The sequence below is a fragment of the Natator depressus genome, chromosome 5, assembly GCF_965152275.1.
Source record: "Natator depressus isolate rNatDep1 chromosome 5, rNatDep2.hap1, whole genome shotgun sequence".
NCBI classification, from domain to species: domain Eukaryota; kingdom Metazoa; phylum Chordata; order Testudines; family Cheloniidae; genus Natator; species Natator depressus.
In genome coordinates this window covers 82105892-82127923 of record NC_134238.1, presented here as the reverse complement: position 1 = coordinate 82127923, position 22032 = coordinate 82105892, and the positions used below count along the sequence as shown (strand labels likewise).

The following is a 22032-nucleotide window of genomic DNA, read 5'->3' as shown; positions in this document are numbered from 1 at the left end:
CTTTAATCTAAATAAAGTGAAATGGGATGTTATCAGACTTTCACTGGCATTTTATTGGTTGGCGATTAACATTTATTTAATTTTGTTAAGAAAAAGTTATCTAGAAAGAATTCCCTGAAAAAAATGGGACTTCAAGCAAGGGGCATTTTATTAGTCGAAGCTCCAGAATTAATGTCTAAAAATATCTAAAAAATAAAGACTGTCCTCCAAAACAGCATCAGGCATGTTTAATTTGTTACTGTTAATTAGATCATGTGATGTAATGTATTAAACCAAGTATTTAGTATGCACCTAAACATGTTCATGGCATTCCTATTTGTTGAAATGGTCATACTGAAATTTTATTGGCTGAGCTCGCGAAGGCCTTACGCTCAATTTGACCGCATTTCTCTGTTTGTACGTCTGTAAAGTGATAACGTGCTGCATCCAATCAATTCTGAAATTTCAGGGAATGTTCTACGGAAGGTGGGTGAGGTAATATCTTTTATTGGACCAACTTTGGTTAGTGAGAGAGACAAGCTTTCAAGCTTACCCAGAGCTCTTCAGGTACACAGCAGCTGGGAGATGTGATTCCCTCCTTGGGTAGACATTTACAGGCTAGCTCTGCCGGACCTCCTGCCTAAAAATAGCAGTGTGGCTGTAGTGGCCTGGACAGCTGGGGATTATACTTGGGCGCCCAGTCCTAGCCACCACCTCTGCTGCTGCATCCACACTGCTACTTTTAGGTGCTAGCTTGACGAGAGCTAGCATGCATCTGTGCTTAAATTCCCTTAAATTTTCTATGACAACTCTGCCTTCAGATGATGGGTTTTTTTTGAAAGTTTCAGCAACAGTGGCTCAGTCATTTCTAAGAATGAGGTTAGGGAAAAATACATGTTTTGCTCATGATAAAAAAAATTACAACCATTTCATTGAGAAGCTTTGGCACCCTCATTCTTCATGAAATTAGGCGGGGGAACAAGCTTGGTGTCAGGAATGTGCCTTTTGCTGTTCCCATGAAAAGCTGCCCAAATTTGGCCAAATTATAAGCCTTTCTAAAATCTCAGTTCACACACACAGAACAGAGACTTGACAGAATTTGCCAGTCAGTTCCCCAAAGATTCTTCCTGCAGCTACTACTTCTGGCTACTGCAAGTTGCTGGGGTGCTGGGACCTAGAACTGAGAGCAGGGAGACTGTCTCTCCTGTGCTCTCAATGACTGCCCCTGCTGGCACCCAGGCAGTATGGAGAAAGCAACCTGACTGAAATTCAGAAGGGACAAGAACCAGACTTGCTCGTGGTGGAAGGAGCAGACTGAGACAAGGAACCTGGCTGCGGGAGGGGTAGGAGAGACTAGGACTGAGAATAGATGCGGAACCTCGGACAGGGAGCCTGGGAGTGAGGGGGAAGACTGGGACTGCAACAAGGAGTTTGGTGGGAATGGAAAGGGGCAGACTGGAACAAGAAGCTGGGGGATGGGGAAGCGATATGGTACTTGGACAGAGTTAGAAGTGTCTAATTACTAGAGAACACACCCCTCCAGAACCTGGAATGGAACCCAAGATTCCTAAATCTCAACATTCCTCCGCTGTCAGCAAATATCTGTGAAACCCACTGGCCAATTGCATCTCTCATCCCCTCTAGTGCTGGCCCACACAGAGGATGAAAACCTGCTATGGCTATCAGTTACTCACTTAAGAGGCAGAGATCAGTGTAGCGGAGCTAAAGTTTCCAACCCTGATGAGCCATGCAGATGTCAATATAATTCCACACGATTGATATTTTTTCAGTTTGCTATTTTAAAGCGCTTGGAATGACACACCGATCTCAACCAATGCCTCTGGAATTCAAGGGAAGTTTACATCAAACAGCTCCCAACTACTATACATTTCCTGAAAGGGTGCAATATGCGTAATCCTAAGATCATTTTCTTTTAGTTTTTGTTCCTTTCAATTCAAAACCAATTACTGGGTGTCAATCATCATTTATTTCTAAAGCATTCTCTTTTTTTCTCCATCCTCCTTCGACTTCATACTTCAGTGCAACATCTATTCATCTGAACTCTGCTACTATATTATAAAAATTAGTGGAAACTATCGTACAAAGCTCTGGTAAAGCAAACTGGCCTATGTTCAAAAGTCACAATTGTCATTTACTTTGGGACTCCATGCACGTCAAGTTATGCCAATTTATTGGTTATAAGCAATGGTACGTGGCAGCTGCATAAATTCACCTAATCATATGCAAAGTTAATAATCAATAAAAATACTTAGAAATTCAATTAAGAAAACAAATATTGTTCCTAAACTTAGTACGGAAGCACTTAGCTCTTCATGCCTCACACTAATGTCCTGCATGTATTGAGATTTCTGTCAGCTTGGGTAATGGAGATATGAATGTACGATGACCATTGTTTTCATTTCCCGCCCCCCTCCCAAAAAACCAACCCAACTAATAATGGCAGAAAAACACATTATTTTAATAGCAACACCTGGTAACCTCCTAAAGCTTTTACACACTAATCTCAAACATGCTGCTGACAGCAATCAGAGAGATTGTGAGAGAGTATGAGAGCCACTGGAGCACTGGGCTGTAAACAGTCGACTAAGCACACCACAGACCATCTCGGATCATATTTAAGAAGCAGCTACAGTATTTCAACCCTGCAAACACAGAATACAACCTCCAAAGAATGTTTTCTCTAATTTCAGATTCCGGTTTAACAGATTTGGCAGTTATAATTATGCTTTAGTGTAACATTTAATAAACTGCAGTCCATTGCAACAGAGGAGAGAATGGAAAGATAGACTCTGATCTTAGAAAGAAAGAAAGAAAGAAAGACAGACAGGAGTTACCTTCATATTAAACAATTTCCTAATACCATTGACAGCTCAGCCAGGTTTTTCCCCACTTTCTGGGAAACCTGCTGTAGTAACATTACACACATTTCATGCACTTCTTTTAGCCCTTTGAGTATTGCAAAACAATGAGCCATTCTATTGACACTTAGAGTGTCAAAAGAGGAACTTTTCAAAACTGATTTTGTAGAATAAAGTAGGTGAAAATGTCAAAATTTCTGTAGTTCAACATATCGAGAGAACAGTTTCACAAATATACAGAAGGGCTGTAAATGCAACAAGAGAAAGTTTACCTCCCATTCTGAATTTGGAAAATACTGATTTTCCAACTGTAAAGTGGGGGAGATATAGCTTAGGCTTGTGAATTTCACTTGTAAACCAAACAAAACTAAGTTTGAAACTACTTCTTTCATGCTTGCAGCTATATAAACCAAAACTGACAAAAATGTGCCTCTGAAGTAACTACCCCTTTGTTTCATATTACTATCAGACTTAATAAAATGTCAAAAAAGACATTGTGGTTAGTAATTTGGGGGTGTGTGTGTGTGTAAATGTTTTACATTACTTAATTTTTAGAGAAATATTTCCTATGTCACCTCATATTTTAGACTTAATGGGGAATTAGAAGCTTTTTTTTTTAAAAAAAAAGTCACTTCTATTGGAATTTTTAACCTATTTTTATTACAAACACCATCTAAGATAATTTTAGTTTAACTAAAAAGTAAAAAGCCATCTTTTTTCAGTTTGTTTACTTTGTACTGTCTGTTTCACTTTTTCTCAAACAACAGTCAATTAGGTAAGTTTCACATATTGTCTGTGTGGTTCTATCAAAGAGCAAAAGGGGAAAATAAAGCATTTAAAAATAGGAAAGCGTGATTATGAAACCATAAAAATAGGCAGGATGCCTAAGTAATACCTGAAATTACTTTTAACTCATTTTTTGAAATTGACTAGATTTTATGATAACAGTGTTCCCTCTATCTTCTTGCCTCCCCTCACCCATGCATACCTTTCACCCACTTTAAGGCCAGTATGCATCCTAAGGCACTCTAATTAAACTCAATGTGGCATAAAATGCTGCACAGGAAGTCACAGGAACAAACAACTGCCCTTTTGTAGGGACACAATAAATACTTTGAAAGCCATTTAAGTTACTGAACAGTTGGGGTTAAAAGTAAATTCAAAACAAACTAAAGATCATCAGGGATGTCCAACAGCTGCAGTAGCGGAATAAGCCCTAGGGCTATCGCTAATTCGCATATCGATTTACATATACGCATTGTTTAAAAATAACAAATGCACAAACAAGCCCTACTTGTAACTTCTTTGACAGAATAATTTAAATTGTTTCTTTGATCTCACCAAAAATAAGTACCTGCTACCGATCAGCTCCCTTCCCAGCCTGTGTTCACTGGGAGAGGGCATCTGGGAGTCAAATTTTATGAGGTCAGAGATGCATTTGGCCTTTAGCTGTACGCTGTGCACCTGAGTTACTGCTTCCCACTTGACCAATGTGATAGCATGCTGACTACTAAAAACAAACTGCAGCTCTCTAGCCAAAAAGATACATTCTGACCTCTACTGCATATGAAGGAGGCACCTGGGGAACAGTCATACAAGTTGTGTGTCAAACCTCCCACATGGTGACATTAGACAGTGCATTTATATCTGTCGCAAGTTTACATTTTAAACTCGAAGTATGGGATTTACAGGAAAACAAACATTTATCACATTTTTATATTTTTATCTTTCAGCGAATACATTACAGGACTGTATGTTGTAGCCTATGTGAAGCAGGGTTGCAAGTAATATGTCCAAACCCTTCAGACAATCTTAAAAATTCTGAAGTATTATAAACAGATGGCAGTTTTCCCATTTAGCTATGCTTATAGCAATAAAAACAGATACATACTTCACAAGATGTGACAGAAGAGATTCAACTTTTAAGGATAAATAAGCCAGAGACAGATGCTCTATCTTCTGACCAAAGTCAACAAACAGATTTAGAAGAGAGTCATGTTACAGGGAAGAACAATGGCCCAGATCTTCAATTGTGGCCAGTGAGAACACAGCACAATTAAGGAAGGGGAGGAGAGGCACCCTTTGCATTTCCCCCAACCCTGTATTAGCTATGTGTCAGGTATGTCCACCGTAACATTAATTTAGCACAGCCTGAAGTATGCTTTAAATTATGCCAGCTACCCATGTCCAGTAGGGGCCAATCTGACAGCTGGAGCTCTGCAGAGCATAAGGAAGCTCTGACCAGAGCCCCTTCTTTCTGTGTCAACAACAGGGTGCAGGAGCATAGGATCCCCAATGTTACTGTAAGATCTCACAATAAATGACCCTCCTATAGCTGATATTCCTGTTTTAAGGGCCAGGATCTGCTAGTGGTGCAATAAAAATATCATGTTTAGACAATGGCATGGAAGAAGGTAAAGTTCCATTGTACAACTTCATTTTTATATTTGGGTTAGTATTTGTTTTGAGAATCCAAACCACGTGTATTAATAGCAACAACCTCTATTAGCCTATTTTTCAACTTTTCTCAGTCAACCCTTTCTTTATGAAATCCAAGACCATTTTTTATAGGAAGGGAAAAATCCAGTCTGTTACAGTCCTGCTACCAATGCCACTCAAATGATCAAACTGCATGTGTAGAAACTAACATTTATTGAAACTAGTACATGTAGCATTAACTCTGATCACTTTTTAAAAGGAACCGTGAATGAAACCAGAAAGGAACAGACACCCCAAAGAACCTAAAAACTATACTGCCTATGACCCTGTCTCATTGGCCTTGACCTCCCCATCCCCCAAACAAAGGGTGAGGGACATGGTGGCAGAAACTGTTCTGGGGGACAAATGGGTCATCTCCTGAGCAGGGTTTGGGGGCCAGATACATGCTGGTCTTCAGGCACAGTCTCAGGCTCATTGTTCCCCTCCTGCATAGTCACAAGGCTCCCCAGGAGGGATTTTGGGTGCCAGTCCAGGATGTCGTGCAAGGAGTCCTGTGGCTACCTCATCGTCATGGGGTAGGTGGTTGGGTCCTATGTCTCAGTATTGATACTTTGCAGCATTTCAGGAATGCAGTTGTTCAGCATCCTTCAGTATCACAGACAACTTCTGCAGCCCCCCAGAAAGGAGCATCTGCTGAAAATGGAAGGGTGCATGAACTAATGGTTTTAAAATTTTAATGCATTGACGTGTATGTATTTCTTCTTTGAAGGCTGGTCATCAGTTGGAGAACATACAATTTTGAAAGTACCAGACTGGAAAAGGGCATGATGTGGGGATCCGGCAATCTATGCCAGAGAGATATTTGTGCTACTTGTCACCCCTGTACTTATTGCTGAATGGAGGGGTCTGGAGAGCTATGAAGGTGGACCAAGCAAATTGGCACTGCCATTGAACCTTAAGAACCAGCTTGAGTTTCTGCTGTACCAGAAATTTGCTGACATATGCTTACAGGACTGGCAGGCAATTTGCATGGAAATAGACTATATTCCAAGCTAGCAGATGGAGCCTGCATGGAGAGGGAGTCGCAAACCAATGCAAATGCCCATCCACCCCCAATTCTCCCCCTGCACCGTCAGGAAACCTGGTCCCTTTATCCAGCAAAGACTGGAGAAAGGAACAGGGAGGAATAAAGAGTCGCATTCCGTGAACTTTCCAGTCAAGACCGCAAGCCACTCGCCTCCCCATTGCAAAGGGACACTGCAGGGTGTCTGTGCAGCTGTGGGAGCGGATCCCTCACCCATCCCCCTTTCTCCTGACTTGTGCAGCCTGGCTTCAAGCAGGAAGACGCTGGACACTAGGGACCGGCAATGCTTGAGAACATTCATACTGTGACAGAGGACCACTGTCACATTCCTCTCAGAAGCAAAGGTTTTCCTTTTCCGTCCCAGCCCTGATACTAAACCGACCCTCCCTTTCGCATAGCTCCCATTTGTAGAGCTGTGGGGGATTACTGTCTGTGATCTTGAAAGGAGCAGAAAACAGCTGTAACTTTGGAGAACCATTAATCACATACAAATGTCCTGTCCCCAAACCTGAACTTTCTTCTCACTCCCACCCCCTCCCTTGCTGTCAGACTGTTGGCCAACAAACGCACAGACCCATGAGTAACATGATAGTTAGCTGATAATCTGTTCTATAGCTTCTGCGAAAAGCTGCATAGTGGTTCACGGTAATTCAATAAAATGTTGAATTTAAGTTGTGTTTTGGTTGGGAATCATTGTATGTGTTGACAGAAGGGGTGGGTGGCCTTCCAGTCCTCCATGCAGACCCAGAGAACGAGGGAGGGGATGTTGGTGGGGAGGGTGGAGTTTTAGCTTACTTGTCTTGCGTTCTGGTTTCTGCTGAGTCTCAGGGCCTCCCTCCTTTTCAGGAGGGACTTGCAGAACCAGCTCCTTCATGCAGAGGTGCAGGATAACATCCTCTTCTTCCTCTGGGGCCTCCTCCTCCCCTGTCCCCACTGCTTCCACACCCTGGCCTTCTTCAGCACCCTGTCAGACAATGAGGCTGGCGGGTTTGAGGAAAGGGGTCATGTGTCCCTCAGGCTCAGTACTGGGAGTGCTGGAGAGCACCCAGTCCAGCTCTTTGAGAATGGTCATGTTGGAGGCCCCTCCCAGCGCAACTGCTGGAGTCTTTTGCCTTGTGGTACTGGAACCTGGGATGCTTTATCTGTCCCTGGCACTGGGCTGGAGTACAGTGAATGAGACTGGTGCCAGCCTCTCCCAAACTTCCCAGTACAAGTGTAAGTTCCTCATGCTGCGGGAGAAGTCGTGGAGTACAGTGAACTCAGACCACACATTGATGAGCATCCAGGTGTGCTCGGCTGACCAGATGGCTGCTCTCGGAGCATGTTCCATGTTCATGTGTGCCGGTGCAGTGAAAACTGTTAAGTGGTCAGTGCAGCTTGCTATTATGGGTGAGAATGATGGGACAGAGACCTTTATAAATTTGGGTAAGGGTCAAGCAGGAAAGAGTTCGGCGCATTGTGAGAACAGGGCTGGAGGACTTTTGATCGTGGGACTCAGGACATGCTCCTTGCCCCTGTCCACACTACAAACTGGCACAAGTAGAGGGCTATGCCATTGCCCAAGGCATGTTCATACCCACACTGCTCAGGTGTGCTAGCATTCTTGCCCTACACATGCCTTCAAACCCGTATTTCTGAGGTTTAGATGTGGATCGCAGAGGGATTCTCATACAACCACCTGCTTGGACTCACGTCCAGTTGACGGTGTAGACATAGCTCTAGGGCAGGGACAGGCAAACTTTTTGGCCTGAGGGCCACTTCGGGTTTCCAAAATTGTATGGAGGGCCGGTTTGGGAAGGCTGTGCCTCCTCAAACAGCCAGGTGTGGCCTGGCTCCGACCCCTATCTGACCCCCTGCTTCTCGCCCCCTGACGCTCCCCCCCGACTCCCCGGGACTCCTGCCACATCCACCTCCCCCTGCTCCCTGACTGCCCCCCACTGCCCCGTCCAACCCCTCCTCTCATTCCTGACTGCCCCCCGGGGACCCCCTCCATTTCCCACCCTCTGACCGCCCCAATCCCTATCCACACCCCAGGCCCCTGACCACCCCCTTGAACTCCCCTTCCCTCTATCCAGAGGTGAAAGTAAGCTGGTCCGGTCTACCGGCAAGAGCCAGTATACCGTGCCGGACCGGACCGGCTTCCCCGGCGGTGATTTAAAGGGCCCAGTGCTCCTGCCACTGCAGGGAGCCCCAGGCCCTTTAAATCACCTCCGGAACTCTGGCAGCTGGACTTGGCCGGTGCTTTAAAGGGCCAGGGGCTCCCCGCAGTGGCAGTACCCCTGGGCCCTTTAAAGCACCGCTGGAGCCCGGCTGCCAGAGCTCTGGCAGCGGGGCTCGGGTGGAGGCTCCCAGCATTGGCCGGAGCACCGGGCCCTTTAAATCCCCGCCTGAGCCCAGCTGCCGGAGCCCCAGGGCTCTGGCAGCCGGGCTCCAGCAGGGATTTAAAATGCCTGGAGCTCTGTGGTGGCCGGGAGCCCTGGGCCCTTTAATTCACCCCTGAGCCCCGGGGCTCCCAGCCGCCTCTGCAGCGGAGTGATTTAAAGGCCCCAGAGCTCCTTCTTTTCTGAGAGAAGGGCAAATTGCAATTCCTTTTCAGAAGTGAGTAACGTTGATCGTAGACGATAACAGGATTACACAGTAAAACAGAAAGGAATGAGTTTGTGTCTAATCATTCCTCTACTGCTGTATTATGAAACAGAAAATGTGACAACCTTCTTACCACAGCAAAGGATGGTCAGACACTTTAAAAAAAATAAAAACAAACAAAAAAACCCCAACTTTCCATTGTAGATTTGAAAGTGTGCTTTTACCACGGCCATCAGCCAGGGAATTAAAAGTTAATGGTTGGATAATACAAATCACCAAACTAGAATTGATTTACAAACCAAATGTGGTAATTTTGATAAATCTGTATTTTTACATCTTTCTAGAAACATACTCCAGAACTTTACAGATAATTATAAACCTTTATGGAAAAATTTTAAACCAACCTCTTCTAGAAAGTCTTTAAAAGAAAATTAAAATCTGTATGTCTTTAGCGTAATTGTTATACAACCTTACTTAGGCTTTTATGAAACCCTATTGACTTCATCCTTATTGAAGTCTACAGTCCTTTTTTATATGGGCAAATCTGACTCTTAATGTATTTGGCAATCCTTGATTGTTACACAGTCTTCTAGAAGCCCGGTTTAGCACATGGCCGCAACATAAGCATATGGATTAAATGAAAATTTATATGATAGATTATATCAAACAGATAAAGGTTGATATTCTTTAAGGCTTAGGGATTGTTTTAAACTGAGGTACAACTGACTTCAGTGTTCTCACTGAAGAGTATCTTTTTAAAAAACATTAATGCCAAGAGGCATGCAACTTTGTGCTTCAGATGGAAACTGGATTGGATGGCTAATGAATAAAAGGAGCCCTTTGTTCCATACCAATTCCTTCTGTAGTCTAGTTCTGCTGGCAGTTCAGGCGGCCATCTCTCTCCTCCTCTTCCCTCACTCCCTGCTCCCTCCCACCCACCCATGCATACATGACTGGTTGCATAATTAAAAAAAAAAAAATCATTTGCAGCCAAAACAAAAATTAATACTTGACAAAATACAAGACCCCAAAATACAATGAAAAAGACATAAGTATTGATCGGTTTGGTTAGCCCACCAACTCCAGGCAGCTGACAGAAATAAGGAAGCCATCATGAAACTTTCATGTATAAATTACATTACATTACAGAACAGAGGTTTCCTAATTGCTCAGAGACAAATACCTGAACTAATTTTACTTGATTTTTCAAGTTACAGTAACATAACATGGGTAAAGTTACAACCGCAGTGACCTAAAATTTGACCTCTTCATTTCTGACCATCAGTGTTGCTCATGCTTGTCCTGTAAATGGTTACTGTCTAGAATCACAGTTTTGCAGTATTTTGCATCTCTAAAATATGAAATATGTAAGCAGAAGTTGCTTAAGAAAATTCTGTCAAACCAAAACTAACTGTAATACAATGCTATCCTTGTTTGAAAAGACTTCAGCCATTCTGAGGGTTTTCAATCAAGCTAAATATTTTTAGCAAAGACATGTGGTGACTGCCAGCAGTGTTTACAGGATTTATGACCCAAATTCTTTCACAGCAAAATCATTAAGGATGCAGTAAATGATTTCCAAAAAGTACTTACTGAAAATTGTGATTCGGGCTGTTTGTTGGACCTATGAACATACAACAAATAAAAATTATTGACAAATTCAGCTCATGACTGTAGCATTAAGAAAAGCTAGTAGCAGGCTAAATAGAACTCCATGGATTTCTTTAAGGAAGGGTTTGCAAAGCATCAAATAAAAGGCTGTGAGTTCCTGCCCATAATACGGTTATTTTCAAAACCACAAATAAAAATCACATGAATCTTCTGTCTACTCAGGCAGAAACCTGAGTGGACTTCATTTTTGTTAGAATGCATCTCATGGTATAGAAACATACACCCTCAGAAATACAAAGCATTATCTTGGCATATCACTTATTTCTTACTAAGCCCAATTAAAATCATTCTAGGCTTAATATCAGAGCTGTTAGGATGTGTCGGGGCATGCCTGTAACCTGTGTCACAATAGGAACATGATATGATGCCCTAGTATTTAATAATCTCTCTAAACAAATAGCGGAGTTAGTCATTACCTTAATATTAAACAGTATCTAGGAAATGGAGTGTCCCTAGAGTTTTGTGCCACCACCTCAGGGACTTTTAAAAACCACATAAAAAAAGTCCTCGTTGTAGATTAAGTGACCAATCCCTCAAAAGGGATGAGCACCTCCTACCAGGTACTGTGTGCCCTCAACTTCCATTAATTTCACCCATTTGAGGGCATTCAGTCTCTCACAAGGATTGGGCTCGAAACTACGAACACCAGTGAACACTTTGAACTGTTATTCATTCCCCTTTTCCTTTCAAAAGCTCTTTTTTACAGAGTGAGTTCAGGGAGTGGTCCTGCTTTGAGCAGGGGGTTGGACTAGATGACCTCCTGAGGTCCCTTCCAACCCTGATATTCTATGATTCTATGAATAGTGTGATAATTTGAAAGCAATGAAACATACCATTTTTGTACCTTGTACTGGGTCGTCTTTAACATTTGTGATTTTCTTTGAGATGTATATTTACAGACCATTCCATCTGTATTTCCTTTCTTTTATTGCAAGTAAATGGGTATCAGGTTTAGCTAAGAGCTCTTGTGCATAACAAGAGAGGCCTTAGGCAACAACTTTTATTTATTTCTTTTAATGCTGAGGGGGGTTTTTTAAACAGCAAATTAATTTCTCATTTTGCTATTGTGAAAACTAAGAACTAGGCTATAAACTATTTAAAGTAGTCATAAAAGCCACATTTTAATGCAAAATGACTCACCAAGCCTTACAAAAAGAACTCCTGTTGCAGTTATTGTCTTCATTCCATTAGTAGCTACACACTGATAGTACCCAGTGTCAGTAGTGTCGAGATCTTGGATTCTTAACCGTGAACCATAATCTGTTTTTCTTATGATGATCCTTCTTGGCTCCTGAACCACTGGTGCATCATTTTTTAACCATCTGACATTGGGGGAAGGATTTCCTGCTACTTTGCAATGGAGAATTGCTGTCTGGCCCTGGACTATGGTGATATTGTTGACTGGTTCCAGAAAGGTCAGAAAATAACCTGTAAAAGTGAAAGTTCAGAAAAGATCAAACTTCAGTGGAATTTGGATAAGAGACTGCCCAAGGGCTCATTTTTATGAGCAGCTCTTTAAAATGGTTTCAGTTTTCTTTTAAATATATGCTAGGCAGAAACACAATTCTCATCACCCTGGATTTGGAACAGTATCATCCTCTAATTTCTGTCTCATGAATGAGGGCTTACCTACACGGCAAGTTACACGGAGATAAGGTAAAATGTAAATTTATACAACTATAACTGCCTGTGTGGAATTCTGGAATAAGATTTTTTCTCGTCTATTTAGCTTGTGTCATAAGAATGGCCATACTGGGTCAGACCAATGGTCCATTTAGTCCAGTATCCTGTCTTCCAGTGATGGCCAGTGCCAGATACTTCAGAGGGAATGAACAGAACAGGGCAATTTCAAGTGATCCATCCCCAATTTTTGACAGTCAGAGGTTTAAGGACACCCAGAGCATGGGATTGCATCCCTGACCACCTTGGATAATAGCCACTAATGGATCTATCCTCTTTGAATGTATCTAATTCTTTTGTGAACACAGTATATTTTTGGCCTTCACAACATCCTCTGGCAACGAGTTCCACACTTTTTGTCTGAAGACTGACAAAAAATGTGGATGTGGGAGAAGCTATGCTGTTGGCTCACTGGCAATTTAGTCACTAAGCCACAAAGGGTAGAAGCACTGCACAAATAGGATATTGACCCATGGTTTTGGTCAGGTGTGCAAAGATAAGGAAGACAGAGAGAACAGGTTACCAGAAATCAATGAGGCACACTCCTGGAAGGAGGAGCATTAAGAAGAAAACATGTCCAGCCTCTTCAAAAGAAGTGGAAGTGTCACCTTGATGTAGGGCCTTTTTGAGGGAAGCAGTTAAAGATGGTAAATAAGACATCCTGAAAAACCTCTTCAAAAATTTGATTCTTTTAAAAAAATAAGAGGGGAAGGGGAAGGAGGGAAGCAAAGAGCAATTCAAAAAGGAAAGAACATAGAAATGAGGGAGACAATGATTAAATGGAGCATCAGAGAATAACAAAAAATACAAGAAGGCAGAAAGTAAAAGTATAAAATTGGATTGGTAGTTGCAAAAATAAAATTCTCCCCAATACTTTGCAATTCTATTTGATTGTCTGTATGAAGGAGATTACACAATCACGCACAAATGAAGCTACATTTGTTGTAACATAATTCTAGTTAGATTTTATTTTTGTAGTGTTTGAACTAAAAGGATGACATGCCTGCATGTAGACAGAACATCCTCACACTGAGGATATGTATCCAGGGGAGGGGACCCCATTATTAGGAAGAGAAGAGTAATAGTAATGGAAGATTTAATTATTAGAAATATAGACAATTGGGTTAGTGATGACCAGGAGAACCTCATGATGAATTGCTTGTCGGATGCAAAGGTTGCAGACCTCTCGAGTCACCTAGACAGACTTACGTGCAGTACTGCAGAGACATTGGTAGTAGTGGTACGTGGAGGTACCAATGACATAGGGATAGATAGGAGAGAGTCCTGGAGGCCAAATCTAGGCTGCTAGGTCAAAGATTAAATCCAGGACCTCCATGATAACATTCTCTGAAATGCTTCCAGTTCCATGTGCAGGGCCAGTTAGACAGGCAGAACTGCAAGGCCTCAAGGCATAGATGAGCCGATCATGTTTGAAGGAGGGATTTTGGTTTATTAGGAACTGGGGAACCTTGTGGGAAAGGAAGAAGCTATACAGGAAGGATGGGCTGCACCTAAACCAAAATGGAACCAGGCTGTGGGAATGTAAAATTAAAAAGGTTGAAGAGGAGTTTTTAAACCAAGGGAAAGCTGACAAGTGCAGGGGAGCACATGGTTCAGACACAGACATTCTTTAGGGAAGGATTTATTAAAAGGGATACCCCATATCCTAATAAAGAGGAGAGGATAGAAGTTGAAAAGTACAGGTAGGAACTAAAGAAAAACTATCAAATGAAAAAGAGGCCCATTCAGTTATATTACATGAAGACAGACAAATATTGACAATTTTTATAAGTACTTCTATACAAATTCTAGGTCTAAATGCTAAAATGGGTTAACTTGAGTACCTGGTATTAAATGAGGATACTGATATAATAGGCATCATAGAAACTTGCTGGAATGATGATAATTGATGGGGCATGGTAATAAGAGAACAAAATACACAGGAATGGCAGAGTAGGTCACAGTGGTGGAGAAGAAACCATACAGTGAAATATAGTAAAAATCTTAAATGAGTCAAACTCTACCACAGAATAGCTATGGATAGAATTTCATGCTTGAACAACAATATACCAGTAGGAACACACTACTGACTCCCTCACCAGTATGGTGACAGGGGTTGTACAATACTCAGATTGAGATTAGAGAGGCTACAAAAATAGAACACCAAATAATAATGGGGGATTTCAACGATCCCTGTATTGACTGGGAAAATGTCACCTCAGAACAGGATACAGAACACCATTAATGACTGCTTCTTGAAGCAGCTAGTTCTGAAACCCACAAGGGGAGAGGCAATTCTTGATTTAGTTCTAAATTGCATACAGGATCTGGTCCAAGAGATTAATATAACTGAACCACTCGGTAACAACCACCACAATGTAATTAAATTTAACGTGTGTGTGTGTATGCGTGCGCGCAGGGGGATACTAAAGAAACCCACCACAGTAGCATTTAACTTCAAAAAGGAGAACTACACAAAAATGAGGAGGCTCTTTAACCAGAAATTAAATCACAAGAGTGAAATGCCAGCAAGTTGCATGGAATCTTTTAAAAAACACCAAAATATAAGCTCAAATTAAATATATAACCCAAATTAAAAAAACAAAACAAAAAAAAAAACAATTAAGAGGATGAAAAAAATACCACCATGGCTAAATAGAGGAAAAGAGGTGGTTAGAGACAAAAAGAAATCATTTAAAAATTGGAAGTCAAATCCTGCTTAGGAAAATAGAAAGGAGCATAAACACTGGCAAGTCAAGTGTAAAAGTATGATTAATCAGGCCAAAAAAGAATTTGAAGAGCAACTAGCAAAAGACAAAAAACTAACAGCAGCAAAAAAAAGTACATCAGAAGCCCTGGACAACTGTGGTGCTAAAGGAGCACTCAAGGAAAACAAGGCCATTGTGGAGAAGCTAAATTAATTCATTGCATTAGTCTTCACTGCAGAGGATTTGAGGGAGATTCCCACACCTGAGCCATTCTTTTTAGGTGACAAATCTGAGGGACTGTCCCAGACTGAGGTGTCAATAGAGAAGGTTTTGGAACAAACTGATACATTAAACAGTAATAAGTCACCAGATGGTATTCATTCAAGAGTTCTGAAGGAACTCAGATATGAAATTAAAGAATTTCTAACTGCAGTCTTAATCTATCACTTAAATCACATTCTGTGACAGATGACTGGAATGTGATGCTTTTTAAAAAGGTTCCAGAGGTGATCCTAGCAATTACTGGCTGGTAAATCTAACTTCACTACCAGGCAAACTGGTTGCAACTATAATAAAGAACAGAATTATAAGACACACAGATGAACCTGATATGTTGTGGAAGAGTCAACACAAAACTTCCTTTTTTAAAAGGAAATCATACCTATCAATCTATTAGAATTGTTTGGAGGGGTCAACAAACATGTGGACAAGGGTGATTCTGTTGATACAATGTACTTGGACTTTCAGACAGGGTCCCTTAACAAAGGCTCCTAAGCAAAGTAGGCATACATAGGATAAGGGGGAAGGTCTTCTAGTTTAGTTTCTACACAGGGTAGAAATCAATGTTCAGTTGTCCCAGTGGAGAGAGATAAATAGCAGGATCCCCCAAAGATCTGTACTAGGATCTGTGCTATTCAGCATAGTCAAAGATCTGGAAAAAGGGGTAAACAGCGAGGTGGGAAAGTCTGGAGAGGATACAAAATTATTCAATAAATAAATAGGTAGCAAGTTTAAAATAAACATAAGGAAGTACTTCTTCACACAACATACAGTGAAGCTGTGGAACTCCTTGCCGGGGAAGTTGTGAAGGCCCAAAGTAGAACTGGTTCAAAAAAGAATTAGATAAGTTCTTGGGGAATAGGTCCATCAATGGCTATTAGCCAAGATGGTCAGGGATGCAACCCCATTCTCTGGGTGTCCCTAAACTTCTGTCAGAAGCTGGGACAGGACGACAGGTGAATTGCCCTGTTCTGTTCATGGCCTCTGAATCATCTGGCACTGGACACTTTTGGAAGGCAAGATAACTGGGCTAGATGGACCATTGGTCTGACACAGTATGCCCACTGTGATATTCTTATGTTCTTAGAAAATCACCAATTGACCTTTCTATATCTTTTGATATCTTCTTTATTGGGAGGGGTACAAGTAACTAATTTCTAACTATTATTTGAATTTAACACTTCTGAAGAACACCCACACCCACACACCAGTATTTCAATTCGCAACATCCCACCACAAATGAGAATAGCAATTTCCAAGACTATCTCATCCTTAACATAGTATTTAAAAATTCCAAAACTGATATTGCCACTTTTACAAAGCCAGTAACAACAACATAGTTTACTTTCGCTTTGGGTTGTCAAGGCAGAGATGGGAGGAGGAAGATGGCCAGGTTGCAATAATTCAATATACTTGTCAAAGTATGGGTTTCCAATGATACCACGTACGTCAGAAAAAATATTTAACGAAAAGAAACAAAAATAAAGTTCTGCTCTCCAATTGTGACAAAATCATCAAGCCCTAAGATTGGGACATTTGTATGTAAAGACATACAGTTGACAGCTCTAGTGTGGTAGCTATCTAAACGGAAGGGGAGTGGAACCATAATTCTTGTGACTACGGGTGGGGGCACAAGTTTAAACAGGAAGTTTAGCAGCTGAGTGGGCCAGGCTTAATATGTTAATCACAGGTGATGGGGCAGGAAGGTTCGGCAGAAAAGATGTGGATGAGACTGAGGTCTGTGTCGTCATGTGTGTTTGTTTGCGGGGGGCAGGAGTTTTGGCTGCCAGAGAACGTTTTGCACACAAGAGTAAGAGACACTGGGATGCAGGAGCACCCTGTGCAGTTTGCCAGTCTTATCCCACAATGGGATCCTCAGACGCAGAGGCACTTGCAAACGGGGTGAGGCAGTAAGGGAATATCCGAGTCTCCGTTAAAGGGCACCCGATACAAAATTATTAAAAGTTTGGAGCTCAGTTTCAGAGACTGCTCACATCATTTATCCATCCTTAATGTCATTAGTGAGAATGTTCTTTGAATTTGTTGGTTTCATGGCAGCGTCTTTACCTGAGGACAGTGAAAGCCTGGGCCCGATCATTACAGCACATAGTTCTATCACATACATAGGGCAGGATCTAATATAGTAGTACCCACCCTTTTCAGTCCCAGGGCCCAACTTTATTCCAAAAGGGTTAAGGGGCAACAATTGATACTTTGGGTCATTTCTTCTCATTTCCTCCACTATACTTGTGCCACCCAAACAGCAATCAGGGAGAAGAAGCCACCCACAAGTCACTTGTCTGGATTCCCCAAGCATGGGGGATTTTCGAGGGGCTAGCATATTTGACTGCTATATTCTCTCTCTGCTACCCCTGGCTGTTCCCAGGCTGTTATAACCTGAACCACGTCAGAGAGTCAGGGAGCTGTAACTGGTTGCTTGTGCTTTCCTCCTTTTCCTCCTCTCGTGGGCATTCTGCATGGCTGTATGGAGGAGAGGAGCTATCCTTTACTAGGTACTTCCTTCGGCTCAGGCAGAACCAGTTGAATTCCCATCCTTGAACTACCCAGGTACTCTCTTCTCTCTTCCCTGTGATATAGCAGATGGCCAGATCAGAAGCTGCTCTGCGGTTGTAGCCGGGAAACAACAGCTGCTACTCAGAGCGTTCCCAGGTCATATCAGAGCTGCTTCTGGTTCTGCCAGGCAAGTGGCAGAAGGCAGTTGGGGTCACCGTGCTGCATACCACCTCTCTGTAGTGAAGGGGCTGCTTTAAGCACTTTTGTTTGAAAACCACAGGGTGCAGTCAGGAAGCACTCTTTCAATTCATAACTAAAAACTTTTTCTTCTTAATATGATCACCCTTGAGAGCCACAAATTGGCCTCCAGCTCATAGGCTGGGCACCACCTGCTTCAATACTTTTTACTGTCAGCTATTTAAAAATCTTGACTTGGAGTGAATTTGGCTAAATCAGCCTAGTCACAGACATTCCCTTGTAAATTAAAATTTATTCAACTGTAGAATGGTATTTAATTCAGCGAGATAGGATGCACGAGAGGTAATTATTACAGATCAAAACCTCAACCACAAAGGATTACTAGACAAATTGGCTCAAATTCATTTCTGTGCAATTTCAGTGAAACCAGTTACTCTAACAATGAATTTGCACCACATCTTTTAAGTGATCCAGAATATGTGATCTGAATTTAAGAACCAGATACAAAAAGTGACAGGAACAAAACTGCTATCAGAGAAAGAAACACCAGTATTCTATGGCCAAATTCAGATCTGCTCTGACCAGATGCTATTTCCTTGAAGTCAATGAAATGAAATCCACTTTCACTAACTCTGACTTTGGCTCAAATTCATTTTTTTCTCCTGCCATTTTTACAAACATGTTCAATAATATTTTAAGTTACTTTGTTATGACAAATCAAGTGATAAATATTTTTGACCTACTGAACTACCCTGGCACCAATGTTTCCTACCAATATCCCACAGAAAAAGTTAAAAACATAAGCACAATGTACCACACCTACCCCATTTCTGTATCAGTACCCTGAAGCACACATTCTTTATTTGGTAGTTTCATTTCTTCTGAGAAATGATACAGAAGCCTGCTGTTTACAGAATTTACTAAATCTGAAGTAATTGTATGACTTTGCAGCCAGCCATTTGTTATGCTGCCCTGTTATTTGAAGTTCTTTTCAGATAACCTATAATTGCAAATCTTCCAAACAAAGTGGAAAATTTAACCAACTATATTGTTAAGAATGTTTTCTTTATTTAATTTCTGTGGCGATAATGAACAGTTACTTTTTATGGTGCATGGTATGCCACAAATATTGTGTGGATTCCACTTAGATGCAATGATTTGGGGTAAGAAACTGATTTCTTTCATTAATTGTGCATCTCATGATTCCTAAAAAATTTGGTGCTCTCTCCTTAAAAATATTCTGTTTCCCATAAATGTATGAAAAAGTGAAATGCAATGTAACAGAACTTGAATTATGTTTACATATTTAAATTGTGTCTTGTGAGCAATACTTCAAATACTGTGCCAGCCAACTGGAGACTTTGTAAACTTAAACCGATTTAGTAATCTGCTATAGCAGTGGCATATGTTAAGAAACAAGGAAAGAAAAGCCCCTACAAAAATGGTGAAGGTTCACTATGTTCAAATAGTATTACTGCAGTTATAAATATGTGTTATGTTCCAACAATTACATTTGCTTTGGGATACAGATATTCAAGTAGAAAACTATTATTTTTAAAAGTCCTATTATATTGCACACTAATTTGCTCCATTATATATAAGTTATTGTTATGGAATCTTTGCTTTACTCTGACTTTGATCCAAAGCCCATTGAAATCAAAGGAAAAACTCCCATTGCCTTCAATAGGCTTTGGATCTGCTGTCTGAATGCCAAAGATTCAGACAGAAAAATCCATCTGCTGGATATTTCCGTATTTGCCATAGGCACAGTAGTTTTAAATTAAACTTCTCACTTGTTATGGTTTATAAAATGTCTTACAATCAATTCTACTATTCCATCTTGCCTGGACAAATTCAAAACTGTTCTGTCAAGAGTTTAGAGGTTAGCAAAATTTAGTCCACATATCAAATTATGATAGCCCTGGCATCCCACATACACACTAAGTTACAGAAACAACTGACACTGCAATATAGTCAGAACTCTTTTATATATTGGATTGCCTCTGTTAGATTGCCTGTTCCTCATCTTTTAAAATGGAATGAAAATAATATAAATTATAGCAAACAGAATCTCACAGTAAACAGATTAAGATGGAGCAGTGATTCTTGTGACTGTTGGAAAGACGGTAGAAATAAGGAAACTTCTTTCACAGATTATGGGAATATTATCAAACTGTTACCAAATTCTCAAGAACAGTTATTAAACAGGTTAAAAAACAAAGGCTACAACTACCACTAGACTGATCATACTTTTGGGCTTCCCAATGAAGAAAATATATATGGTTTAAATAATATCCATCTTGGAACACACAGCTGACTGCAGCAAGAAGTGAAATCACTGCTACATGCAAAACCTCACTCACAAAGGAAGACCTTTTAGGTAAAGATCTCAAAACAACATTCTGGAAAGAGGCCCTACCCAGGTCAATGATAAAAAATGCATGTGCAATGCCATAGCTTACATTTGTGTGTGTGATCACCATGAAAGCATATTTGTATACACACATAGGGTAGTTGCTTCATGTAAATGTAGGCACACAATTGTGGGAGCATTTGTCAGTTTAGATGTTCAGGTACACACATAGATGGCCCAATTTTCAAAAGTGCTGAGCTCCCAGAAACTCCTGGGTGCTATAAGGTTTGAAAGTTGGCCAGAAATTTCAAAGGCATCTAAAAGAGTTACATGCTTCAAATTCCAAAGAATTTCACTGGGTCTTGGACAAATAACTCCCTTAGGGTGGAATTTTCAGAAGAACCCGTGTCTAAATATTAATTTGGAGCCAAACTTTAGGCTTCTATTTTTTAAAATCTTGGCGGTCATTCTTCTATTTTTTCCAACTTTTCTGTTTGCTGAATATTTACCCAAAATTTGTTTTCAGTTTGACCTGAAATTAATTCTATTTTCCAATTTTTCAGAGTTGCCAGCAAACTAAAATATAAAACAGTTAATAACCTTTCATAACGTTTGTTCTTCCAGATGCGTTGCTCATGTCCATTCCATGATAGATGTGTGCATGCCGCATGCACAGTTGCTGGAAATTTTTCCCTCAGTGGTATCGGTAAGGCAGGCTCTAGCACCCTCTGGATTCACACGCGTATGCGCCGGTATAAGGGGTGCCACCGGCCCCATACACACTCAGTTACTTCTTGCCAGTAACTCCAACAGAGAGGTAGGAGGGTGGGTCATGGAATGGATATGAGCAACACATCTTGAAAAAACAACAGTTATGAAAGGTTAGTAACCATTTTTTCCTTTTTCAAGTGCTTGCTCATGTCCATTTCATGCTCAGTGACTCACAAGCAACAACCCCAGAGGTCAGCTCATGGATGTGCTGACTGCAACACTGGTCTCCTGAAACTGGCATCGTCACGGGCCTGTTGGGTGATGGCGTAGCAGGATGCAAAGGTATGAACCAACGACCATGTGGTGGCTCTACAGATATCCTGGATTAGTACCTGTATGAGGAACGCTGCTGATGAAGCCTGGGCTCTCATGGAATGTGCAGTCATGATGGCCAGAAGCGGAACCTTTGCCTGCCCATAGCAAGCTCGGATACAGGCGGTTATCCAGGATGAGATTCTTTGGGATGACACAGGTAGCCCGCTCATCCTTTCTGTTACTGCTACAGCGAGTTGTGTGGACTTGTGGAAGAGCTTGGTACTCTCAATATAGAAGGTGAGGGCCCGCCTAACATCCAGTGTACAAAATATGATGTTCCTCTGCCGTCTTGTGAGGATTTGGGAAGACAGGAAGAAAAAGGTCCTAGTAGTTGTGGAACTGTGACACCTCCCTTGGTAGGAAGGCCAGATGGGTTCCTTGAAGAACACCATATAAGGGAATTCTGACATCAGGACTTTGATCTCAGAGACCCTTTGGCCAAAGTGATGGCCATCAGGAAGGTGACCTTCCAAGAGAGAAGCAGTATGGGGCAGGACGCTAATGGCTTGAAGGGAGACCCAGTGAGCCTCAACAGGACCAGGTTTAAGTCCCAGGAGGGGATCAGCTCATGAACCT

At 41.4% G+C, this 22032-nt stretch overlaps 1 protein-coding gene across 1 annotated transcript in view; it reads right to left on the bottom strand.

Annotated features, from left to right (window-relative positions):
• Window positions 1-22032, bottom strand: part of ROR2 (receptor tyrosine kinase like orphan receptor 2) — a 253722-nt gene that overhangs the window by 30247 nt on the left and 201443 nt on the right. The window contains exons 3-4 of the mRNA XM_074954047.1: window positions 11779-12066; window positions 10561-10591 (exon numbers count right to left, since the gene is read on the bottom strand). Of these exons, the coding sequence (XP_074810148.1) occupies window positions 10561-10591; window positions 11779-12066 (319 nt within the window). The remainder of the gene's footprint in view (window positions 1-10560; window positions 10592-11778; window positions 12067-22032) is intronic.